This window comes from Sapajus apella, unplaced genomic scaffold, assembly GCF_009761245.1.
Source record: "Sapajus apella isolate SASKATOON/1434 unplaced genomic scaffold, GSC_monkey_1.0 scaffold76, whole genome shotgun sequence".
NCBI classification, from domain to species: Eukaryota; Metazoa; Chordata; class Mammalia; order Primates; family Cebidae; genus Sapajus; species Sapajus apella.
Genome location: NW_022437016.1, coordinates 2,085,180 through 2,112,105, shown reverse-complemented (window position 1 = coordinate 2,112,105; position 26,926 = coordinate 2,085,180). Strand labels below are relative to the sequence as shown.

General features: G+C 40.4%; 1 protein-coding gene across 3 annotated transcripts in view; it reads left to right on the top strand.

The window, feature by feature from the left end:
- ASTN2 (astrotactin 2) overlaps nucleotides 1-26,926 on the top strand; it is a 948,324-nt gene that overhangs the window by 582,175 nt on the left and 339,223 nt on the right. For all 3 annotated transcript variants that reach the window (XM_032251601.1, XM_032251600.1, XM_032251599.1), the window contains 2 exons: nucleotides 815-981; nucleotides 15,260-15,448. In XM_032251601.1, coding sequence (XP_032107492.1) covers nucleotides 815-981; nucleotides 15,260-15,448 — 356 coding nt within the window. The remainder of the gene's footprint in view (nucleotides 1-814; nucleotides 982-15,259; nucleotides 15,449-26,926) is intronic.

Sequence of the window (26,926 nt, the reverse complement as noted above, 5' to 3'; positions counted from 1 at the left end):
CTGTGTAGAAATACCACTCTGTTGGCCATCTGGAGGCTGGTTTTGAGAAGGCCTGACTGGAGTCCGGCAGACTGGTTAGGAGCCCTTTCTGTGGTGTAGTGAGTATGTAAGAATCTCACTTAGGGCTCTGGGGACAAGGGTGGAGAAGAAGAGACATATTCAAGACAGCAAGGAAAGTAATTCACATTTTTTGAGTACCAAATTATGTACCGAATTCCGAAGGAAGGTATGTGCCCTCATGATCCAACTTTAGCTTTGCAACAAATCTGCAGTTGTAGATGCTGTGTCCATTGATTAGATGAGATCATTGAGGCTCAGAGATAGCAAGTCACTTCTCTGGGTCACATAGTGAGAAGGGGAAAAGCTGAAAATTAAACTTATCCCGGTAGAGGCTTTTAAATATAGGACTGGCAGCCTCCCTATGTGACCTTTCTAGCAGCAGACCCTGTAGGGTAGTAACAATAGAATCAATCATGAAGAGGGCCCCAGCAATGTCAGTGTTAATAGCAGCTAACATTGCTGCACCGTTGCCACGTGAGCCAGTGTTCTCCACGCTTTGCTGACTTTATCATCCTTCATTCTCACAATGCCATAAGCAGGTAGTCACAAAAGTCCCATTTTACAGGTGGGCACACCGAGGTTCAGAGAAGTAAAGGGATGTGTGGAACTTGTCACACAGCTATTAGTTGACCAAAGGAGACGAATACCTCTCTGTCGGTACCCGACACATGTCTCTTCCAGGAGGGGGGAGGGGGCGTGATGGGGCCCACAACCTCCCAAGCCATAACCGCCCTGTTGCCCTCTCTCTGAGCAGTGCCCCGAGGAGCTGAAACCCATGAAGGATGGCTCCGGCTGCTACGATCACTCCAAAGGAATTGACTGCTCTGATGGTTTTAATGGCGGCTGCGAGCAGCTGTGCCTACAACAGACGCTGCCTCTGCCCTACGATGCCACTTCGAGCACCATCTTCATGTTCTGCGGGTAAGTCTCTATCCCCAAGGCCCAGGTGCTCCATTTATAGGAGTGAGGGATGCATGGGAAAATGGTCAGACACTACAGCCCAGCAAGGCTGAACCTTAACCTTCAATGAAATGGCCTTTCTGCCTCTCCTGATTCAGTCCTCTCCCAAAGCCGAAAGTATAACCTTTTGTTGGGTGGGTTAAAAAAGAAAGAAATGAGAAAAGTAAATATCGGGTTAATAAATATAATAAAGAGAACCCATGCCGAGGCCTCACCCTAGAGTCAGGAGCCTTTTCGTGCTGAGGCCTCCTGGCCTTCTGCATCTGCCCATATGGACCTGGTCAGTGCAGTTTGGAGACAAAAGCAGACATCTTGAAGATGTTCACAAAGGCTTCAGGTGTGGTGCACGGAAGCACAGGCTAAGCCCAGGCTTCAGACTTGGTTTCAGCAGGATGGTAGCAATATGATTGTAGTGTTCAGCCTTTCTGTGCTTTGGTGTCCATATCTGTAAGGACAATTAACTGGAGGAGGGGAGGGGCGGAGGAAACAATGCAGTAAAGCTTGCAGGACAGCTCTGGCTCTCGAAGGACTCAAACTGAGTTTTGAAATAAATATAAGGCTGAAAGAGGAACACGCTGGGACCAACTTGCTGAGTGACCTCCGACAAGTCCTGTTCTCTCTCTGGGCCACGGTTTGACCGTCTGTGAAAAGAGGTCTTTGGGGAAGGATGGCTGATGTTTCTTCCAATTTACCTTGCTTTCATTTGAAGAATGCAATGGCAGTTACCTCTGCCTTTGACAGCACTTTGCATAGCATTTGGTCCTCAGTAATCACTCGAGAAAATAGACTTTTTTCTTCTCCTCTTCATTTCCTTTCTGATTATGTCTTAGTGTTAGAGTACTTGCTCATCTTTTGACATTCTGTGACTCAGAAAAATAATCTTGTACTCGTGGGAGAAGTACGTTCAATGCTCTCTTTGCTAAGACAGAAAAGCAGAACAGGATTATTCGACAACCTTTTTAGCCCTGTGTTTCACAAATAGGGGGTGAGCGTGGGCATGGGTTTAATCCTAGTTTACCAGAAAAAATTAATTTAACTTGCATGATTCTAGTGCATAGAGTACAGTTTTTCTTCAAGGGCTTATTTCAGGGTCTCCTTTCCTGCCCTATTTGCCCTTAGGGCTGTAGGTGCCTTTGTGCAGGTGTAGAAGCAGCTCACTGGTGGCCCTAGATATGTATCAGTAAAATAAATAAGAAATAAATTAGGATATGCAGACCTGAATTTATAGCGGTCTCTCCTTAGCTTAAGTGGCTGCAGGGCAGTGTTGAATAAATTATGCATGGCTTTATATCTGCAGGCTGCATACAGAATCAGCCATGTTCTTGTCACTGTTGTTTTTCTCTCTGTGTGTTTGGGGTGGGGTGGGGGGTGTTCTTCCATGGCAAATAACAACAGTAACAGCAGCAGGAGCAGCAATAATGGATTTTGATATCGGAAACTATTACCACCTTCCATCCACAGCACACTACAGGGAACCACGGATTCAAAAGCCACGAATTCTAATCCTAGCTCTACCACTCTCTCTTAGGCATAAAGAAAGACTTTCAGGACCCCTGACCTTCTGTTTTCTCACCTGTAAAATTTTAATAGCAACCTTAATATAATGTTAGTTGTGAAGAATGCAAAGCATTTCACATTTGTTACCCTCTGAAGGTTAAGAAACATGCCCAGGGTCCTATGACTAGTGATGAGGCTCAATACCTACTTGCTGTGTGACCTTGAACAAGTTAATTACTGTCTCTGTGCCTTGGTTTTCTCACCTGTAAAATAGGGATAACAGTTGTATTGATCTATAGAGATGTTATAAGGGCTAAATATATTACCATTTACATTAATATTTGTGACATGCTTTGGAACAATGTCCTGCCCACAGTAAGCACTTTATGTGTTTGTTAAATAAATTAACTTAAATGATTCTAATAACATTTGCTAGTGACCTGATGCACTAGACAGGACTAACCTATTAATATCTTGTGGAAGGACTGTGAAAGTCTGAAAGAAGAATGAATGGGTGAGAGTGTGTTGTGAGCTGTTAAAATCCGTCCAAATGGTAACAAACAGGACAAAATATAAAGTAAAACTCAGGGATCCTAAAGCCAACTGCAGTTTCAACAGGATTTGGAAACTGTCTATTAGAAATGCAAATGAGAAGCTACCACACTTGTTAGAAGCACTGTAAACAACAAAAGCTATTAGCAGGTACTTGTGATAGATATGGTCCAGAGAGAAGTGGGATGCTATTGAATTAAGCAGGGAAAACAAAATTAACTCATGCTCAAAGGGACATTTCCAACTTGCTCAAAGCTCTAGGACCTTCCTAAGAGTGTTCTGGATAGGAGAAGGTTTAATAAATCTTTTTGCAACCAGGTTAATAATAACAGCTAACCATTACTAAGCACTTTCTACATATCATGACTGTTCTAAGTGCTTTGGGTACGTTAGCTCTTTCAATTCTCATAACAACTCTACAAAGGATATACTATTATGATTCCTATTTTATGTTTTTTGAAAAAGCATAGAGTGGCTCAGTAACTGTCCAAGGTCAGATATCTTGTAAGTGACGTTGTCAAGATTGAAACTTAGGTATTGTGGTTCTAGGCTCGGTCAGCACAGATCTGATATCATTGCTGGCCTGTCTGGCCACATCCAGCAAGTCACTCAATTTCTCTGAGCCTCTGCTCTTCTATGTAGAATTAGAAGTGATTGTAGCACCATTGTGAAGATTAAATGAATTATACATGCACAGGAGCTGTCATAGTTAAGCACTCAGAAAATCATAGTTATAATTAGTCTAATAAGTATAAAACCATCTCATTTAATTATGTAATTACTGGATTTTATGACTTGTTTACTACTTTGTCTCCAGCGCCTAAAACAGTGCCTAACACATAGTAGGTTTTCAATTAATAATTGTTAAGTGAAATTTCTTCATTAACAAGGCTAAAGAAATTTCCAGTCTGACTTTTCCAGTTGTGTTTCCAGTTAGGTTCCTCTTTCTGGGTTAGGCCTCCTGGTTTCAGTTTCTGGAGTTTTGACATTGTTCCCACTGTAGCCTCTCTCCTTCCCCTCCATAGCCCTACTGACCCATTTGTCCCTGGCCCTTTAGCTTTCATCTCCAAGTCTCAATTCAGGCATCACTTTTTGAACAAGTCTTCTCTGAGCCCTAAGAGGGATCAGGAGTGATATATGCAGTCACCTTGGAACAGGGTAATAATACCCATCCTTTCAAATGGACGCTATATAAATGTTGGCCCAATGTCACATGGGGTTGGGGCCTATATAGAAAGGACATTTTTCCTTGTCTGTTTTTAAATTTTTATTATTATTATTTCACTTCTACTTACAAGGGAGACGGACATTTACATTTTGTCTCAAATTCTAATTTATCCTGGTGAAATCTTGACATTTCTTGCAGACTGGGCCTCTGGCTGGCTTCCCTGATTGTCAGCCTCTCATCAACTTAAGTTATCCAAAACTGAGTGAAGCATCCATTCTCTGGGGCTGCACAGCCCCCATGGCTCTCCCGGCGATAGCCCTATAACTTGGTTGATTTACCTGCATTCCTGTCTGTACCTGTGACACTGTGAACTCCTCATGAGCAGGGACTAGGCCCTAGACACCTGTGTGTTTGCATTGCCATTCCCACTGCTTGCCCAAAGCCTTATTTAGAAGCATAGTGATTGAATTAAAGAATTCATCCACCTAAGATTTGTTGTGCCTACTCTGTGCCTGGTCTTTGATTAGATGCAAATAAGCATTGAGTACAAATTCTTGTTCAGCAGGGGCAAAGAGGTGCCTAAGCCTCACTGGGTCCGGATTGATGTTGACAGAGCATAAGTTCCATAATGATAAACAGAAGTAGGTGAATTCAAGATAGGTTAAGAAGGTCATTGGATACTAAGCTAAAGCCTGCAGAATAAGCCCTTAGAATCAGTCTTGTAGGTGAGAGGACATCACCTCCTATGAAGACCTTGGCAAGTTACCTAGCAACAAAGTTTGTTTTATTTGTGTGTGTGTGTTTACAGTGTCTACCATGCACACTTCCAAGAGCACTTATTTTATTCACATAAAAACAATATATTTTTAAAAAGCTACTCATATAAAGATAGGAATGATCAGGGCCTTTTTAAGGAGGGAAGAGAAAATGGTTTCAGAAGCTCTAAATTAAAGAGTCACTCAACATGAGATAAATTTAGCTTTGTGCTTCTTGGCAACTGAAGTAAACAGAGAGAAAAAAATATACATTGTGGATTATATAGTTGTCCTTGTATGAGAAAAGCAAAGTTGTAGCTTTCTTTGTTTTGTTTTGTTTTGTTTTCAGGAGGTATGCATCTTTTTTCTGGCAGTATTTGCTGAGAGAGTTATTTCTCATATATTCAAGAGATAGTGAGCCATTTCATCAACATTTTTGAACTTTCAGTATTTTTCAGGTCATTTAGAGGAGGAAACAGAGGCTCCCAGGGTGGGGGTGCTCACAACCAGTCAGGAGGTAAAAATGGGATAGGAGCTTGAGATATCCCAACATTCTTGCTTCCAATTTAAATGAAAGTGCCCTAAAAACACAATGGCTCAAAGAACACGTCCAGCCTCAAATAGTCCTCACTAGCCTCTCTGTCTAATATTCTCTTTATGTAATTTTAAGAGGGAGAGGAGATAAATAAACATGTTTAATATCCATGGTGACTGGAAGCCACTTATTTTCATTGTCAAAGCTGAAATCTGTTCTAACAGTAGAAAACACTGAACTACAGAACAGACTGTGGTCTTCATTTGGATTATCAGTAATAAGTGGAGGAGTTGGTGTGAGGTGGGGCAATTCATTCAGGCACGCGTTTTATTGTGGTTTCCACCTTTAGGTTAAAGCCTGAGCCCTTACCCCTTTCACTTCTGGTTGAAGGACATGGATTTTACCTCTAATCGTTAATGTAGAATACTTGATGCCAGGTTCTTGCCAAACATTATAACCCTGTTTTTTCTTCTTTTTAAACATTTGTAGAAACTCAGGTGTAAAAAATATTCACCGACAATTGATGGAAACACGTAATGTCCATCCATTTGTTTGGATAGATATTTGCCAATGTGGATTGTGTGGCACATTAGTTTCATGAGATGCTCAAATGTTAAAAAATAAAAAATAAAATTAAAAAAATAAGAAAACAAAAATATGAAAACTAAATGTTCAGAGTTTCCCACATGGAAAATTCTGCACTCCCTAATTGCCTCTTACGGGTGCCCAGTGAACCGAGGGATAGTCAAGGCTCTCCCAAATCATGCAGTGGAGAAACATATTTCATTGATTCCAAAGTGCCCATATTTTCTGAAGTTGGAAGGTATCTTAGTTTTAATGATTTGACAGAGTTTTTTGTTTGTTTATTTCTTTCTTAGTGTTATGTAAACTGCTAGTGTTTCTTACAATTGTTAAAAGCCTTAGACTAGATAAAATCTGCTCTATAATTAATCCAGAGTTCCCCATGGAATTCTATTTTCTATGAAGTCCTTTCCTTTCTTTTTCTAGAAACTCTAAATTTTCCCTTGAATAAAACCTGCAACTAAAGACCCCTCAGAGAACACCTCCTCTGATCTTCATTTTGGTTCATGTTGGGACAATACCGAGGGTCTTGGTGAAAAAGACTCCCATGATATCAGTGAGAAGGGTTAATGCAGTTGAGTTCCTTAGGTTCCGGTTCTAGCCCTGATGATCCCAGGGCTAGGTTTCTCACAGGTGTCTGCATTAGGAAAGCTGTTTCTTTCTTGCCTTACTAATAAGATATTTAGACTTATCCCTAACATGTGTCCAAGCCTACCTGGTGTGCAGTTCCTTGAGCTATTCTTACCCTTAACAACTTTTCTGCATTCTTTTCGTTTCTTTTCTTTTCTTTTTGAGACAGAGTCTTGCTCTGTTGCCCAGGCTGGAGTAAAATGGCTGGGCAGTGCTCAGCTCACTGCAACCTCTGCCTCCTGGGTACAAACATTCTCCTGCCTCGCCTCCCAAGTAGCTCAGATTACAGGCACCCACCACCATGCCTGGCTAATTTACTGTATTTTTAGTAGAGATGGGGTTTCACCATGTTGGCCAGGCTGGTCTCGAACACCTGAGCTCAGGTGATCCGGCTGCCTCAGCCTCCCAAAGTGCTGGGATTACAGGCCTGAGCCACCATGCTTGGCCAATTAATATTTTTAAGGATTTGATTCCCTTTCTTATTTTAAAAATGTTTCTAGGATATACATTTGGATAAATAATTCTGTTGATTCCATAAACCATTGAGGAATAAATTAATAAATAAAGGAAAAAATACCTGAGAAAAAGAAATATTTTGCTTCGAGAGTTTGTACACAACACCATTTGTCTGTAGGTCTCAGTTTTCTTCTTTGAACAGCAAACAGATGGGAGGAGGTTGTTTGTGATGAAGTAGAAGGAGCACAGGATTTAGAGTAAGAAGATCCAAGTCAAGGTTCTGGCTTTTCCAAAATGCTCATGTGACCTTGATTAGTGAACTTAGATGTCCCAAGCCTCAGGATCCTCAGCAGCAATGTTGGAATGAAAGTACCTATCTCACAATGTTGCTATGAGGATAACAACATGCTCTTAGCTAAACACATATAAGGTTTTATGGTGCACTCTCTAAAGTCCCATCTAGTTGTGGTATTCTCTATAAAGTGATGTGTGTGTTAAGAGTAACACACTCATTGCCTTCAGCTAAAATGCCCGGTGTGTATCTTTGCACTGATTTTATATTTTTCATTTTGGCGTATGTATAAATATAGTTTCGTGTAGATCTTGGCTGGTTTCCGGTGAGCCTACACTCTAGAATTTCTGTAGGAAAAACTCCCAGATGACAGAATGTTCTAAAGAAGCTATATAATTATGTGGCATGGTACAAAAATAAAATTAAAAAAAGAAACCAACAACTAGATAGACCTTAGCATAAACCTTCCTATGCCCTTAGGTGGCTTGGGGGAGAGAACTGCTCCTGTTTCAAAACTCAGAGGATCATTGGCCTTTGTGAGGATGGAATTTTTTTCCCCAAATCTCTCCTGCAAGCCACAGTCTTTTCCCACCCACAGGGAAAAGAAAAATCACTGTAAATCCAAAGTTGTGATATGCTTAAATTCATACACACACACATTCACACACACACGTCTTAAGCTCCTAGGTTTAATTCCCAGCACCACTATTGACTAGACATATGCCCATGCACAAGTCACTCAACTTCTCTAAACCTCAGTATCCTCATCTGAAAGTGGAAACAATACCTCCCTGTACATGTCGTGCATTTTCTTTTGCTTCTGTAATGAATCACCACAAACTTAGTGTCCTAAAATAACACACATTTACTTTACAGTTCTCAAGGTCAATATTCCTAAAATCTAGACAGTGGTAGCACTGCATTCTTGCTGGAGGTTTTAGGGGAAGATCTGTTTCCTTCCCTTTTCCAGCTGCTGGGGGTGTCTGTGTCTGCATTCATTGAGTCATGGCCCCTTAACGCTGCTCCCCTCTTTTTCTCCTCTGCTTCCAAGTTACATCTCTTCCTGTGACTAACACCCTTATCTCCTACTTTTGAGGAACCATGTGATGATATTGGGACCACCCAGGTAATCCAGGATAATCTTCCCAACTCAAAATCCTTTACTTAATCACATCTTTGAAGTTTCTTTTGCCATGTCAGATAACCACAGGGTTTCGGGATTAGGACGTGGGCATTTTGAGGAGGCCGTTATTCCACCTATTACAGATTAAAAGGAGCAAACCCCGGTGATATATATAAAAACATTCCACTAAACTGTGGGATCCTGAATGCAGGGCTGAGCTTTGCAAATACCTGTGTATGCACACACACATGCAGAGACAAATACACACACATCCACACACACATAAATAATGCATAGATTTAACTTCTATATAATAATTTCATATGTACAAATACACAAATTATATGTATAGCTTATTTACAATGAATGCCATGTTAGAAGTTTCCAATTACATGCTGTGAAGCAGGAAAGAGAGGGAATCAAATTTAGAGAGAAGCCAGCGACTAGGATATGAGAACCATTGGAAATAAATTTATACTTCCTAGGATGTGTAAATGGGCTAATAGACTAAATAATAACAACAATAACAATAATAAGCATAATCGCTGATGAGTTACTTGAATATTGTATGAGAGATACAATTTCATCCTTTGTATAAGTTATCTCTACTTCTCACATCAGTCCCATGATAAGTATTGCCATTTTTCTTAATAGATTATGATGCTGAAGCCTAGGGAAATTAGCAGACTTGATCAAGGTGATATAGCTGGTAGATGGCACAACCTATATTTGAACTCAAGTTTAATTAGCTCTGAAACCTCAACTTGTGACTCCCTTAGAATCTCAATAAATTCACCAACATAGAAATTATACAAACTACATTGTCAGACTAAAATGTAGTAATATTAGAAAAAAAGAGAAACAAACAAATCTATTTGAGAACTATAGTCTTAAATATCTTCTAAGTGACACTTGGCTGCGGAAAAAAATCAAACTCAAATTTTCACCTCGTTAGAAATGAGCAGGAGCATGAGGGCAGCATATCAAACTTATGGGGTATGGGCAAAGCCTCAGTCAGAAGCTTCACCGCATTTATTGAGAAGCAAGAAAGATTGAAAATAAACAAATGAGGCATTTGACTCAAGCAGCCATAAAAAGAATTATAAAACAAAGTCAAAGAAAACAGCAGGAAGGAATTAATACAAATAAAAGCTGAAATAAATTAAATATAAAAGCAAAAAGGAAGCTCATCAATAAAATACAAAAAGGAGAAAGCAAGGAAAGAACACAAACATGTTAGTAATGAGCTAGGGCCTTAACTGTAGAAACATAAAAGATAAAAGAAATTTAATGGGCTGGGCGCAGTGGCTCAAGCCTGTAATCCCAGCACTTTGGGAGGCCAAGGCGGGTGGATCACGAGATCAAGAGATCGAGACCATCCTGGTCAACATGGTGAAACCCCGTCTCTACTAAAACTACAAAAAATTAGCTGGGCATGGTGGTGCGTGCCTGTAATCCCAGCTACTCAGGAGGCTGAGGCAGGAGAATTGCCTGAACCCAGGAGGCGGGGGTTGCGGTGAGCCGGGATCACGCCATTGCACTCCAGCCTGGGTAACAAGAGCAAAACTCCGTCTCAAAAAAAAAAAAAAAGAAAAAAGAAATTTAATGAGAACACTGCATAGAACTTTACACCAATACATCTGCAAGTCTTGATAAAATGCATTATAATGTTAGAAAATACAAATTTCCAAGTTTGAGTCATGAGGATATAGAAAATCTAAATAGGCAGATAATAAGGAAGTAAATGATAAGAGCTAAATATCTACAACTGAAAAGAAGCCATCAAGCCCAAGGGAAGACTTATCAAATTATCAAGTAATGGATAACATCTATCTTACATAAACTGATCCAGAGAAAGAAACAAAAAAGGATAGATTTTTTTAAACTTATCCCATAATCCTAATACCGAAACTGGGCAAATATATGCTTATCATTTAGAACAATTTAGTAGACATGTTTGAATGTATAAGTTCTTTGTGTTCACAGGGTGCAACATCAACTTAGAAAAATCAGTGTTAGCTTTACTCAAATCAGCAGTAACTATAGAAAACATAAGAGAAAGCATAAATTAAAAACTGATTCTATTCCTGAGATTTAAAAGACTACAACAAGAGAATTTTTCACTCTATAAGGCTCTGCGATCTTCTGTTTGGATAAGCAAAGGAAGTACAGAGAAGCTAAGTAGTTTGTCTGAGGTCACACAACTGGTAAGTGGTAGAATCAGTATTTGAACTCTTGTTAGTCTGGATCCAAAACATACTTGGATAAACTTCTACAGCATAGTATCTTTCATAAATGCCTGTAAATAATCTCCAAAAAGACACGTGCAAAACCTTTATAACAAAAAGTCAAAAACTTCACCAAATGTTGGTAAATGGAGATACAAACTATGTTTCTGAATTAGAATACTCCAGATTATAAAGATGCTGTATTAGGATAAGAGAAACTTTCTTCCTGTAGCATATGAAGGCTCCTCCCCCAATCAGCAGGTAGACACACAAATTAATTTCTTATTTGTGCGAGGTCCATTGTGATTGTGGCAGTTTTCTTCCATGCTGTAGAATGCATCAGGAATACACAGTCTCCGAGCTTGCCATAACAAGGGAAGAGGTGGCTTGAAAATCAGCATGTTTTGAAAAGACTAAGTCTGCCTGTGACTTCTATCTTGTCAGCACAGATTCCATTGTTCAGAATCCAGTTACATGGCCCATTCAGCCCAACTGCAAGAGAGCCTTAGACATGCAGTCTGAATGCAAGTCCAGGAAGAGGACACCGTGTGGTGAATGCAAGACTTTGTCTTTGCCACAGTTATCGGAAGTGCCCAGCACAGAGTTAACTCTCAAAACATATTTATTAAATAAAAGAAAATTAAATAACATTAATATTAAAACCTTCCCCCAATTTAGTTTACAAATTCAAAGCAGTGCCACCCAAAATTCCACTAGGAATTTACATATAATTTGATAAGCTTATTCTAAAATTCATTTGAAAGAAAAATATGGAAGAATAGTCAGGAAATTTTGAAATAGAAAAATAGCATTGATGAGGGGGAGAAGTATCACTTTACTACTATATCCAAAACATACTATAAAGCTATAGTAATTAAAACAGTTTGGAATTATTATAGGAATATACAGATAATTAAATAGGAAAAACACCAACCATGTATTCATGGCATATACAGAGATTCCATATGTAAAAAAAAAACAATTTGTTGTTGAAAGATCAGACACTTCAGACAATTTGCTACCCATTTTAAAAATACTTAAGTTAAAATAACCACTCTTACTACATTAAAAAATGATTGCCATACATATTAAATAACCAAATATTTTTTAAATCTATACAATACTACAATAATATACAGAAATATATTTTGTCATGTTGTGGGTTTCTAAACATTGCACAAATTTCTTTTTTTTTTTTTGAGATGGAGTTTCGCTCTTGTTACCCAGGCTGGAGTGCAATGGCGCGATCTCGGCTCACCGCAACCTCCGCCTCCTGGGTTCAGGCAATTCTCCTGCCTCAGCCTCCTGAGTAGCTGGGATTATAGGCACACACCACCATGCCCAGCTGATTTTTTGTATTTTTAGTAGAGACGAGGTTTCACCTTGTTGACCAGGATGGTCTCGATCTCTTGACCTCGTGATCCACCCGCCTCAGCCTCCCAAAGTGCTGGGATTACAGGCGTGAGCCACCACGCCCGGCCTAACATTGCACAAATTTCAGACACAATCAAATACCAGAAGGGAGAGGTTATGAGATATCAAAGGTGAGATTAAAATACACACACAGACTGGAATAAAATTGTAGTGTACATGGAAGATGAAGGATAACTACCCAGTGAATATTTAGAGCATATACAAAGCAATACAAAGAAAAAGGCAAATATCACAATAGAAAAATAATCAGTGTACATGAATGGATAATCTATAGAAGGATAAATACAAATGGCCGTAGCATGAAGAGATGCTGAACTTAACCAGTAATAAGGGGAATGCAAATCCAAACAAAAATGAGTTATTTTTCCTATCCTAGATTGGCAGTAATGAGCATGAAAGATGTAGAAAAATGGGGCCTCCCATTCATCAATTATAGGCTTGTAAATGGGTAGATACTTTACAGGCGACTATTTAGTAGATCTATCAAAATTTTAAAATTCATAAAACATTGACTAAGCAATTTCCTTTCTAAGTATCTGTTTTATAGAAACATAGTAGTGCCCAGTGATATATGTGCAAACATCTTCATTATGGCACTGTTGGTAATAACAAACAGCTATAAACAGCCAAAGTGCCCATCAATAAAAATTAGTTAAAAGCATTATGGTACGTTTATACTGTGGAATGCCACATAACTATTAAAAAGGATAGATCTATATGTATAGTATTTTGAAAAGATCAAGAAATAGCATCAGGTGCAAATGCATGTCTCACAACAGTATGTAGAGTAATTCTGTTTATGAGTTTATTATGAAATGTGTGTGTGCATATGTGTGTGTATATAAATCCCCCCAGTTTAGTATACAAATTCAAAGAAATGTGTATGTATATACAAACACACACACATACCATACACATACATACACACACATATAATACATATTTAAATGCATTGAAAAAATCCTGGAAGAATACATAACAATTAACAATGGTGACCTCTGGGACAGGAAGTGAGGAGTGGGAAGTGAAGAAGTTCCATATTTTACTCTATACACTTTGATAATGTTTACTCATCTTCAACAATAATGTATTCACAGGCACACAGGGATGTGGGTATGTGTGGAGTGGGAGAAAAAGAAAAACAGAGAGAGAGAACTGTAGCCAGTGTACCCAGTAAACCCTTTCTCCGTATTTTCTGAAAGCCTCCCTCGTATAAATAAATGAAACTGGACTTTATCAAGCACTCACCATATACTATTCACTTTTATATACACTCATTTCATCTGCACTGCAACTCTAGTAAAAGAGAGTTAATTATATTTAACAGATGCAAAAAGAAGGGGTTAGACTTTACCAAGGCTTTGGGACAGGGCCCTTTTCCAAGAGGTTTCCCCACTGTACTCTGGGAAGGAACATGTGAACATTAGAAAGACTGTCAGTGCATCAATACAGTACACCAGGGATTAGGGGGAAGCAAGGAAAGAGTGACAGTTTGCTTCATGCATGAGACTTCCTGGCTTTTCACTCGAGTGATCTTGGGTCAAGCTTTCAGCTATGCTTGTCTTCTTTCTGCCTCCAGTTCAGCTCTATATCTGTAGCATCAGCTACTGGTTCCCACAATCTGAGTACATTTTCTTTCCAAACCACCATACGGAGCCTCTTCCTTCCCCCATCTGAGTTCCTGAGTCCCTTTGCAGTTAGATTTAATGGATCTTCACTACACCCTTTGAAAGAAAGGCAAATGAGAGATTGCCTGCTTTATACTGCCTCAAACTGGCATAACCCAGGGTCATGTGCACATAGAAGCCACTAGATTTGGAGGTGACAAAAATAGACAAAGTTCCCTTTTTCTAACAGACCTGAATTTGAATATCAACTTTGCTCCTTACAATATGGCATGCTTTATTTCTTGGCTTCTTATTTTGCTTGTGTGTAAAGCAGAAATGATGATATTACTCTTTCTTCATGGTTAGATAATAGATACACAAAGTGTCCAGTGAATGGTACATGCCCAATAAATAGAAACATAGCATTCTACTGAATTAAGGTAGAATAAGATTGTCTATTTTACACACGAGGAAACTGGGAATCACAGAAGTTAAATCATTCACATTCACATGGGTCACAGAGAGAAAAACAGCATTTGTACAGGTCTGTTCAATATCACAGCCCATTCTCTTGTCTGTCTTTACTTATTTATGTGCACCATACACCTAGTGCCTAGCTCTGAAGGTAGACACTCATAGAATTCCAGCTTCTGGAATGATTTCTCAGGGGCCGAGATCTCTGATTTCTTGCCCCCACCTCCCACATACCCTCCAACCCACGCCTCTCTGAGATCTCTTTGCCACTTCAAATCTTTTCGAATTGCAAATATTATTTCTATGCTTTATTCAGATGACTGCTTTGTCCATAGATGAGGCCATCCCTGTCTCAAAGGCTTGTCAAGGGCTTTTCTCGCTATCAGAAATGGTGGTTAGACCAACAGAGGCTGCTGACATCACTAAATGAGCAGAAGCCTTGTGCTGTCCGTGGTCCTGGAAGATTCACCTCTTGAGCTACAAGAATGATTTTAAAAAACCTTGTATTTGCTACAGTCTTCAACCCTTGTTGACAGATGCACTGGGAATAAATTCTGGTTTGAGATATTAGTTGATAATTCCGTGTGAATTGGTCTGTCATGCTTTTTAAAGTCTGTGTGTTCATAGGAAACCGTTTTTAAATTTGCTTTGTGTGTGGATGTGCACGCTGGTGTCCCCTTGACTCCTCCAAAATGTCACAAATGACTTTCCTTGAATTTAACAATTTGTAGTATTAACGTGCCTCTCTCTAGACACCTGTGCCCTAGATAGATTCCTGGCAGAATAGCTGTCTCCTTCCTAAATTGTGACCTGTTTTTGCAGGCAAAGGAGGACTTGGTTTTAGGTCACCCCCAATGGGGGCATTCAGGATGTGAAGCTAATTCTCAGCTCTGTTTTATCATACAGTTGCGTGGAGGAGTACAAACTGGCTCCTGATGGAAAATCCTGCTTGATGCTCTCAGATGTCTGCGAGGGCCCCAAGTGCCTCAAACCTGACTCCAAATTCAATGATACCCTCTTTGGAGAGATGCTACATGGTTACAACAACCGGACCCAGCATGTGAACCAAGGCCAAGTCTTCCAGATGACCTTTAGGTATGCTGTGAATACTTGCACGTTGCTGGTCTGAGTCACTGACAAACAACCTGGGCATGGGGAGGAAGCTGTGGGAATAGTAGGGTAGAGACCCATTATTCTGGCCAGCATCACTTTAAGCTCACAGGTACCCTATTAAGCAGAGTTGAGAGTCAGCAAAATTTATTCCATAAGGTTTCTTTTTCAGGCACCCAGCATATATTTGTTCCACCTTTCCATTTTCCTAACTCTATCCACATATTTTAAATTCAATCTTAAATTATCCTGTAAGTACAGTTAATGGCATTTTGAAAAAAAATTAATTAATCTTTCAGTCTACTGAAAAATAAATATTTTATATATGCTGTTCAGGTAGTTCAAAAACAAAGACATTTAATGTAGTAGAGAATAAAAATTCCATCACCCAGAAATATCTAGAATTAACATTTTCCTGAATGCTCTTAAAACTTCTGCTTCTCCCATCTCTCTGTTTTTTCCTATCTTCACACACACACACACACACACGCACACACACACACACACGCGTGAACACACACACACAGAGCCCAAATCTCAATAAAGCTGTTTAGAAATTGCTTTTTTCACTCAGCAGGGAGTAATGGGTAGGTTGGCCAGACTATGTGAAGATTAAACATGCAAGATATTGGTAAAGAGTTTCCTTGGACAGTTGAAGAAACCGGAACTGTTCCGCCAGAAGAAGAGAAACTTTTGAGTGGTGACTTCCTCATGCCTCAAAGTTTGAAGTACCATAAGGTAGTAGAGTGAGATTTGTTGTATGTATAGGAAAGGATTATCTACACACACACACACACACACACACAGAGGCATATACACACAATATATACTTTTAACCATGTTTGCATAAAAAAGAATAAGATTATCACAAAGCAAGGTTCTCCATATCATTTGAGGCTATATCAGTAAAAGAACTAATAGTAAATTCATTGTTTCCATTCCATCATCTTACTAATAGTAGTGATAATTGTATTATGAGTGGTAATAATTGTTACTGTTTATTAACAACTGTTCTATGTCAAACTCTTTACTATGAACTACTACAATAATAATGTCCACTAACATTGATTCAGCATACACTAAAGGGTATTCTAATACTTTATATCTATTGATTTATGTAATCCTTACAATGATCCTGTGAGGCAGGGTCTATTATCATCCTTTTTATATAGAAGAAAAACAGAAATCTAAAGCAGCTTTCCAAAGACCCCCTTCTAGGAAGTAAGACAGCCAAGACAATTTCATTTTAGCTTCATTATTAGAATCGTTGGAGGCACTATGACCTCCATTTTACAATTGAGAAGTTAATCCAGAGAGGTTGAGTGACTTTCCCAAGGTCATCATCTAGTGAGAGGTAGACTCAGGAATCAGATGTAAGTCCAGCTGACTCTAAAACCTTGCTTTTATATTTCAATTCAACAGACCTTCTTACTCTCATTTTAGAGAATGAGAATGGAGATGTGAATTCGCCAAAACCATTCATCCTTATTATCATCATATACTCTTTGAGAACCTCCTCTTTCCCATGTACCATGCCGGTTATTGGGCCTAAGATGGAAAATGAGATAGAAATAGCCCCTCTGACACTTTAGATGTAATTGGCAGGTGGATCCATGACTCAGATGCTCAAGCAGAGGCTGAATGCTTCTTTACTGGAAAAGCTCTGAGCCAGGCATGATGGCTCACACCTGTAATTCCAACACTTTGGGAGGCCTAGGTGGGAGGATCACTTGAGCCCAGGAATTTGAAACCAGCCTAGGTGACTTTGCAAGATTCCATCTCTGCTAAAAAAAATTTTAAAAATTATTTGAACATGGTGATATATACCTATAGTCCCAGCTACTCAGGAAGCTGAGGCAGGACCATCACTTGAGACTGGGCATTCAAAGTTACAGTGAGCTGTGATCATGCCACTGCCATCCAGACTGGGCAACAGAGTGAAAACTTGTCTCTATTTTAAAAAAGAATAAAAATCAGGAAAAGCTCTGAGTCTGGAGAACTGCTGTTCAATGCTGAGACTCTATGATACTAGTTTTCTATAATTTTACTTGTCTATGAAAGTGTGTCTTGAGCAACATCATGAATAGAATAATACTGCTTGGAATACAAAAGAAAAAAATCAAGGCATTATTCCTTCTTTTTTGGGAAGAAATTTAAAGCTTGCAAGATGGCAAACACATGTTTTTAAAAAATATAAAATTTTAATTTGCAAAGCAGTGTAAAACAATGGTTTCCAAAGAGTTCCCATGTGAAGCTTGTTGAAAGGAATCAGAAGGAAAGATAAAGGGCTTCTCAAAGGACAAGACTTGTGAACTGAGGTTTGAAGTCACAGCAAAGAATAGTGTCTCTTGGGAGAGATAAGAGTTAAAGGGCATTTTCCTGTCCAGGAAGGAGCCTGCAAAGTCCCAGACATAGGGATAAGCAAGAGTAGGAGTCAAGAAAACAGACTTGCAAATGAACCTGCCTTCCAACCCCAACCCCACCCATGACAAGCATAATTCTACTGCTTCGTCTTTAGAATGGGGTGCTTTTAACAGAAGCCAGGCATTTCCATAGGTACATTGCATGTTTTACGGAGTTTGATTTCTCACAGCGGCTCTCAGAGTGGCTGACATTTGATAATGGAGCCAATGTACCTTTCTTTTGTGTGAAGAATAGCTTGGTCCGAAAGAAGGATCCACATGGGTAGTAAGAAACTGGATCCTGAACAAACTTCGTTAAATCCTGGGATCTCATTTTACATGCTGGGAAGGGACTTGGTCACAAAGCAAGTCACTGTGGGACCAGCCCATGTTCTCAGATCTCCTAACTGCCTGGGGTGCTTATCTTCCCGCCAACAGACTCGTCAGTAAGAAAGAGTGTGGTACCTTAAAGGTTGGCCTGGGAGTGACCAGTCTCAGACACAATTTTAGCCCATTTGAAGTCATTGTTCTGCCTCAAACACTGCTCATTGTTTCCGACTTCTCAACCTTGGATTGGCTCTGAACAGCCAGAGCCTAAGTGCCCTGATTTGCCCTTGGAGGAGGGTATAGTGAACAGACCAGGATTTTCTCTTTTGATGGCAGCCTCAAGATTGGAAAACTCCCAAGAATACCACCATTATATCAGAGTGATCCATTCCATTTAAGCTCTCTCATCCTGGGCTTCAGCTAAATTCTCTTTGCAATTTTTCCGTCTCCAGACCATGTAACCTCTTGGAACCATGCTAAGTCAGTTGCCTCCCGACTTTGGAAAGGCAAGCTACTTCTGATGAGTCTAAATTTATCTTTTTTCAAGTCTCCCTTCCTGAGCCCAGACAGTGGGGAGGATGGAGCTCCTTTGTCCTTCATGTTCCTGAAAGCCTGCAAGTATTTCAGCATCAAATGCAGTTGTCATTTCTCTCCTCCTACTACTTCCTTTCCTCCCTCCTCTAAGGCATCTCTGGTCTAGCCCTAGAGAGTAGCCAGCAAGTACTGCCACCAGCCGTCTCACCATATGCCTCATTTCCTGACAATTGCCTGGCCTGGGATATCAAACTCTCCACCAGCTAGTGTCTCCTGTGTGACAGCTACAGTTCTGCCTTGTTCTCCTCCCTGCCCCTGCCGAGATCACCCCACCTAGCAGCTGCTGATATAAGAGAGGTCTGTGTTTTCATTTCCTCTCTTGAATCTCTGAAAGAGCAACCTGGATTTCTGCTTTACAAAGCGCTTAAAAATGGAATGTCTCTGAACTAGACAAGAACTTAAAGATGAACTATATCAGACCTAACTTGTACAGATGGAGAAATGGAAGCTCAGGAAAGAATATAATTGGCTTAATACTCACAATGATTTGAACTCTTCTCACACTGAAAGTTAGAGTTCCTGACTCCCAAACCAGCGCACCCTGGTTTCTTGTTCTGCAAGAACAAGATGGGATGTATGCAACTACTTTATATCCCACATCAGCGTGTGGCGAGGAGAGCCATGTGTTGTGTCCTGCTCTCAGTGTAGTGAGGACCCAGTGGGAGACCAAATTTGTAACTAAGGAGCAAACTTAGGCAGAGGCCACCCCATGGGGAGCTACCTCTTCAGGTCACTACATGGAGGCTACAGTCTGTTCCTGGGGGTGAGCATGTGGTGGTATTTCCTGAATAGTCCAAGGGTTTGTGCTGTGTGCAAAGATTAAGCATGGTGCACATTGAGGGACTCACATGGAAAGATAAAGATAGGATAAGAGTGACAGGGAGACTCAGTCAGACAGAGCAGAGGCAGGGAGAGAGAGCCACTCAACAATAGTACGTCACAGCAGGAGGGAAGAGCAAGCAAAGAAAGAATTAAGAGATGTGGAGCAGTGAACAGGGTCAAGGAGGTGCAGAGACAGATGGCAGAAGGGGGGGAGGTGGGAAAGGTATGCAAGATGGAAGGACTGAAGGAGAGACATGGAAACATCAAGAAAGAAGGTCATGGAGTTCAGACAAAAGTCAAAATATAGTTTATTTCTAGGAAGAAAATGGGGCTTGTTTTGAGAGACTGGATGGTGTTAAGAGAGACATCTGGATTAGGAACCAAGTTGAAATGGACATGAATGAACATAAAAGCCTTTGGTGAAATGTCAAGTTCTGTGGAAAATGTGAAGAGCCAATGATTTCACTTCCAAATTGCCCCCAAGTCCACTAAATGATGTCAAGTTCTGTTGTTTCTTATCCCTTCCGGTGCACAGTGTTGGTCTTAATAATCCACAGAGGGTCACTGTCAGTGTGGGAATTGACAGACTGTTCAAGTGAGATAAACTCACCAAAGGTTGGTGGTATTTAATGTTTATTTATTTGTTTTTACTCTCCCCCTCTCTTACCCTCATTTATTCTACTTCATTCCTATAAGGAAGAAAGGTCAACTTTGGTTATAGATTGCAGAGATTTAGATAAACATCAGTCAAGAACTATTATTGAACCTTTCTCAGAAGTGTCAGGAAGGAGAAGTTGCTTGTGAATGGGGACTGAGCAAACCGCAGTGGTAGATTTTGCAAGAAACCTCATCATAAATAAGGTAGTTCTACTGGCAGCAGGCATGTGCCCATAGGCCCTCAAGAATGACCTGCAAAGAGCTGGAGGAACTCATGAGAGATTTAGTAGAAAGGGACTTTTCAATCTTGTCTGCTTATCAGATGTACATATTGTATAGCATAAGAGGACAGTTTGGGGTAAGATATGGGATTTGAGGATTCAGCACCCACACCCTATGCCTGGCAAGACAGAAGGGCTTTCTAGAAGGATTTGAGAAAATCTGGTCATTGTTGGTAGCACTCACTTATTCCCCCTCTGATGATACTGAGTCCATTCTTATTAAGTGACCTCCAAAGCCGTTCTGGCCTACGATTTTTCTAGTGCCTTCCTAAGACATGATTAATTAAACGTGCTGCTTCTGAAAGCTTCTTTTCCCTCCCTTCCCCTGCCGCTTTCCCCTTTCCCCTTCTTTAATAGTGTATATATCTTTTATCTGTCTGGTCTGATACTACATACTTTATGTGTTTTTCTGTTTGATCTTTTCACATCTATTGCTAAGGAGCCATTAACAACTTGGCTTTATGAATAATAGGAAATGAATATACCAGTCAGGATGCATTAGCTTGTGTCTTGGGAACAAACAATTTCATACTTCAGTGGCTTGACTGTGAAAGTGTTTATGTGTTGGTCATACCACATGCCTCTCCCTGAATGGCAGGAGCCCTGGCCATTCTGGTATTTGGAAATCTAGACTGACAGAAGAATCACCTTCATGTGCTTCCCTTAATGCTTTCATAGTGAGAAGCAAACTTGGCTATCATAACTTTCTCCTAGCAGTGAAATTCTGTGTCTGTTTCTGGTCAACTAAAGTCCCATGGCTATCTCAAAGGGTTGGACAAAGACATGCTATCTTATAATGTGTCTTAGGATATGATGCTGTCTTATCTCAGCACATCGTAAGATGCTGAGAAGCAAAGGCACAGAAACATTTGTGGAACACTGAAGCACAGAGAGATTAGGCTAATTAGCCTAGCAGTCAAACAGCTAAAGAAGTGGTAGCCTCTGGGTTTAACACCAAAGTTCACTTGGCAGTCATGCCTTCAAGGCTCCCAGCATTTTCCCATTTCATATTGCAGCCCCTGAGATCTATAATACATCCTACTCTTCTCTTGCCAATTTCTTTCATTCAGTTACGGAAGAACCACAGACTTTATAGCTGGAAAAGCCTTGGAGAACAATTTGTACAAACTCTCCTCTTTTGTTTGTTTGTTTGTTTGTTTGTTTGTTTGTTTGTTTTGGACAGAGTCTTGCCCTGTCACCCAGGCTGGAGTGTAGTGGCATGATCTCGGCTCACTGCAACCTATGCCTCACTGGCTGAACTGATTCTCCTGCCTCAGCTTCTTGAGTAGCTGGGATTACAGGTGTGTACCAACATGCACAGCTAGTTTTTGTACCTTTAGCAGAGACAGGGTTTTGCCATGTTGGCCAGGCTGGTCTTGAACTCCAGGCCTCAAGCGATTGCCATGTTGGCCAGGCTGGTCTTGAACTCCAGGCCTCAAGTGATCCTCCCACCTTGGCCTCCCAAAGTGCTGTGATTCTACTTCACTCTACTTCATACAGGTGTGAGTCACCATACCTGGCGAGAGCCTTTTGTAGATTGGCTACCCAAGGCTCACAGTGGTTAAGTAAATTGCCTAAAATCACATCACTAATAAATGAATAAGCCAGGCCTCCAACCCTCAGCCTGTTTGTCTGCACTGTATTCTGTCTGAAGGCTTAGAGACATGGCATCCAACACTGATACTGTACAGGAGCACAAATCCCAAGGTCCTGTAGAGAATTAATGGCACAACCAGGCCTGGAAGTTGTGTTTCTGCGCTCCTAGGTCTGTGTGCTTTAAATAAATGATGATCTTATTGAAAGAAGAAAAAGAAAAAGAGGTTGTTAGTGGAGACAGTATTAATTAAAAGGAGGCATTAGCTTCTGGGTTTCAAGGCTATTCCCAAGCTTCTCTACGGCGCAATATTCTTCAATATTCAAGCTCTTGGCAAAATCCTCAACTTGACACTTGGAAACATAGCAGTTTACTGCCTTCTTTGGGGGATCATTAGAAATATCCTGGAAATGCACTGAGGACAGCAGTTGGAGGCTGGATTAGAGGAGCCAAGGGGTGAATTTTCCTGGTCTGACTCCTGAACTGGTTTTGGAAAAAAATCTGTTTTCTTTCATGTGACTTCATATTTCCAAGGTTTTCTGACATCTTCTGCAGAAATCAAGACCAATGTTGTGTGTACCTTAGGGCCCAGAATCAGAGAGCTAACTTTCTTTCTTTTCTCTCTTTTTTTTTTTTTTTAAATAAAGATGGGGTTTCACCATGATGGCCAGGCTGGTCTTGAACTCCTGACCTCAGGTGATCCACCCACCTCGGCCTCCCAAAGTGCTAGGATTACAGGCATGAGCCACCATGCCCGGCAACTTTCTTTTTTTCAAACCACTTTATTAAATACAATTGACATATAAAAAGCTGTTCATATTTAATGTACACAATTCAGTTAGAGATAAGTATATACTAGTGAAACCATCACCATCATCAAGGCCATAGCCAGAGCCATTACCTTATATGGTTTTCTCCTATCCTTTTTGTTTATTTAGTTTTTTGTGCTAAGAATATTTAACACCTAGTGTTTGGGGAGGCCAAGATGGGAAGATCACTTCAGGCCAGGAGTTCAAGACCAGTCTGAGTATTGCAGTGATATCACATCTCTACCAAAAAAAAAAAAAAAAAGTTAGCTGAACATGGTGTTGTGCAGAGCAGTATTCACAGCTACTTGAGAGGCTGAGGTGGGAGGATCACTAGAGCCCAGGAGTTTAAGTCTGCAGTGAGCCATGATGGCACCACTGCATTCCAGCCTGGATGACACTGCGGATACTGTCTCAAAGAACAAAACAAAACATTGAACACACCTCAGTGAAATTTGAATGTGCGATACAGTATCGTTAGCTATGGGGACTATACTGTATAAAAATCTCCAGAATTTATTTATCTTGCATAATTAAAACTTTGTACCCTTTAGTCCTAGCCTCCCCTTTTTTCCCTTCACTCAGTTCCTGACAACTGCAACTCTACTCTCTGCTCCTATGAGCTTCTGAGATTGCTCTACCATTTCCTGCTGTATCAGCATTGGCCAACCTTCTCCCTGGTTTCTGTGGCCTCTTCTGTAAAATAAGACTAGTGCAAATCTCAGACAGAGGCTGAGAGCATCTGACACAAAGCATAGCACATTTGCTGCTCAGCTCGTATGGCCAGGAGCTTAGTGAAGCCTTTCCTACTCAGCTGATCGTAAGAATCACATGCAACTGCACCAAGACCCACCATTTTTCCTCAGATAAGGGGATTTAGAAAGTGAATTTTTACCAGTATTTCCAGGTGATTCACATGATCCAACAATTTTGGGATACAATGACTTGGTGTTTAAGAGGCCAGCTCTGGACTCAGAGTCCCAGCTTGCTTTTGGTCAGCTGTGTGACTGTAGGCACATTATTTAATTTAGCCTCAATTTCCTCCATCCCTAAATTTAGAATAATAGTAACAATGCTCACTCCCTGGTGTTGAGATAATTAAATGAAATTGGCACCTGTTTCATATCTGTCGGAGAGAAGACCCACATGACATAGGGGCTGCCAGGCTCATCACTAAGGAGGAGTGGTAGGCAAAGTGCACCTGCATATGCGTGATTATGCAGGAACTAGATCCTCTTCCTGGCTGGTGCGCTGCTGTTAAAAGCTAACAGCATCCAAATCCCATGTCTGCCCCTTCCAAGCTGTGTGGCTTTGGACAAATTTCTTAACTTCTATAAATCTCAAGATCTTCAACTATAATGTGAAGTTTTACCTTAAAATATCCTCTAAGAGCTCCGGCAAGGATTTAACATGCAGATAAGCAAAGGTTCCAGCACACAGTAGGTTCTCAATAAACATTCCTTTCTCTGCCTTAAGTTGCACTCCTTTCTGCCAAATTCCAGGAGCCATACATCAGCTGAAGATGGAGTTTTTTTTTTTTTTTTTTCATTCCCCACCAAAACCTCATTTCTGGACTGAAGCCAGGGTTATCCTCTCAACTTCTTCCAAGCAGCACATGTTTTGGTAAACGTGGTACTTTCATCAAATGCCCAGGATAGGGGCAAAAGCGCAGTACTTCATGCTCTGGGAGTCAGGGTTATGGGAAGCAGGCAGCTCAGCTTGCAGTATGGAATCACAACCTCAGGAAAACGTAATCTATCATCTGTGTTTATCATCTGTGTCTTATAGAGTCACCCTTTCTCTTCTGTGTGAACATTCTATAGTGAAATGTATCTTATTAGGAATGTGGGATTTAAATGTTCATATTTACCCTGTGGAATTTGATGAAGGACCTGGGGCTAGATCCAAAAGTTGCAGTGGTATACTAATCTTCCACCTCTGAGGTGATATTAAAAATATTTAACTATAAGCATAGAAGTGTCACTAGACCAATAGGAAAGGGGGCCCTTTTAAACAGCATGAAGCTTAACCAGCAAGCCTTGCTGGGCTACACATCAGTCTCGCTTACCTACTACCCGTTCTAATTTCCTTCCCCTGTTATCAACACATCACATCCTCTGTCCATTTCCCAATACCCTAAAAGCATAATCCATATGGTAACACTATGTTTTCTATCCTTTTCAAAGCCTGTGTTTGAGGGGCATAGGCAGATATTTCTCCCATGACATATCCTGACAAATCAGGTTGATACTTGTACTCTTTACATGAGAAAATTTGAAGCCCAGAGAGAGAACGCATGGCATTCAAGGCCACACAGCCTGTAAATGATGGATCCGGGATTGAAGGGCCGCTCTGTAAACACTGCACAGCTTCTGGATAATGTGTGTACTCAAGCATATGGACATGGTCTAAACCAAGCTTGTCCAACCCGCAGCCTGCAGGCTGCATGCAGCCCAGGATGGCTTTGAATGTGGCCCAACACAAATTTGTGAACTTTCTTAAAACATTGTGAGGTGGGGTTTTTTTGTAATTTTTTTCTTTTTAGCTTATGAGCTATTACTGCTGATAGTGTATTTTATGTGTAGCTCAAGATCATTATTCTTCCAACATGGCCCCAAGAAGCCAAAAGATTGGACACTCCTGGTCTAAAGCATATGATCCTCTAAGAGCTGGGAAGCAAATAATAGCTCATCATTATTATACATGGAAACCCTATCTAAAGGTGGGAATTTTTCATACGTCTGCTTAAAGTCAGAACTCAATACACATGAATTATACCAGTGCTTCTCAAACTCTGATGTACAAACCAATTGCCTGCTAAAGTACAGATTATGCGTCAGTAGCCCACAGGTAATAAATCCTGAGTCTCTGCATTTCAAATGAGCTGCTGGGTCCAGGGACCAGCTTTTTAATTTGTTTTTCAAAAATACTTCAGGTTATCTTTTTTCTGGATCTCAATCCCAAAGGACCATTAAGTTCCTTTTGTAGTCACCACAATTTTATATAAATTAAAATATGTGTTTCCAAGTGGGATCATATGATCTAACTAGCTAGCTAGCTAGCTAGCCAGCCATTCTGTTCGGCACCTTGAGTTTTTCACTTACTCATAGCTTTTGGAGAGCTATCAATGTTTATAGATCTTCCTCCTACATTTCAGGCATGCCATATTTTTCCATGGTAGGGATAACAGATGCTCCATGAGGGCAGGGATTTTTGCCTGTGTTGTTCATTGCTGTGTTCCCAGTTCCTGCTGAACATGTGTTGAATGATTGAATCATATAATTATTAACCACTGCTTTATTCATGCCCATCTAGGTTGCGCCCAGTTTTTTGCTTTTCCAAAACATATTTCAGTGAACAAGTTTATGTATATGTCTGAGCATACTAATACATCCGTAGAACACATTCCTAGGAGTAGAATGATTACATTAATTGTTACATATGTCTTATTTTATTATTTTTTGTTTGTTTTTCTTTTTAAATTTTTTTTTCAACTTTTGAGATTCAGGGGGTACATATGCACGGTTTTTTTACCTGGGTATATTGCGTGATGCTAAGGTTTGGGGAATGAATGATCCCTTCATTCATGTACTGAACATAGTCCCCAATATTTAGTTTTTTAGCCTTGTCCCCTTTCTCCTTCCCTGCTCAGTAGTCCCCAGTTTCTGCTGTTTCCATCTTTATGTTCATGAGTACAGAGGACCAGCTTTGAATAGCAAAGTGTTAAACTAAACTTAAATGCTAGATGGAAACACCAGCTGCCTAGGTTATGCCTGAGAATGGAGAATTGTTGTTCCTCCATTTGCCAGTTTGAAAGCAGGAACCACGTCCCAAGGGTAATGGTGCTAGAAATCCATGGAATCCTAAAGAAGCTTCCCTCATGAAATCCTCTCTAGAGTGACCAAGTGCAGAGAATATGTTTCAGTTTTGTAGCAGCCAGGGAACACAGCCCTGTCCTGCAATCCAATAAGCCCTCAGTG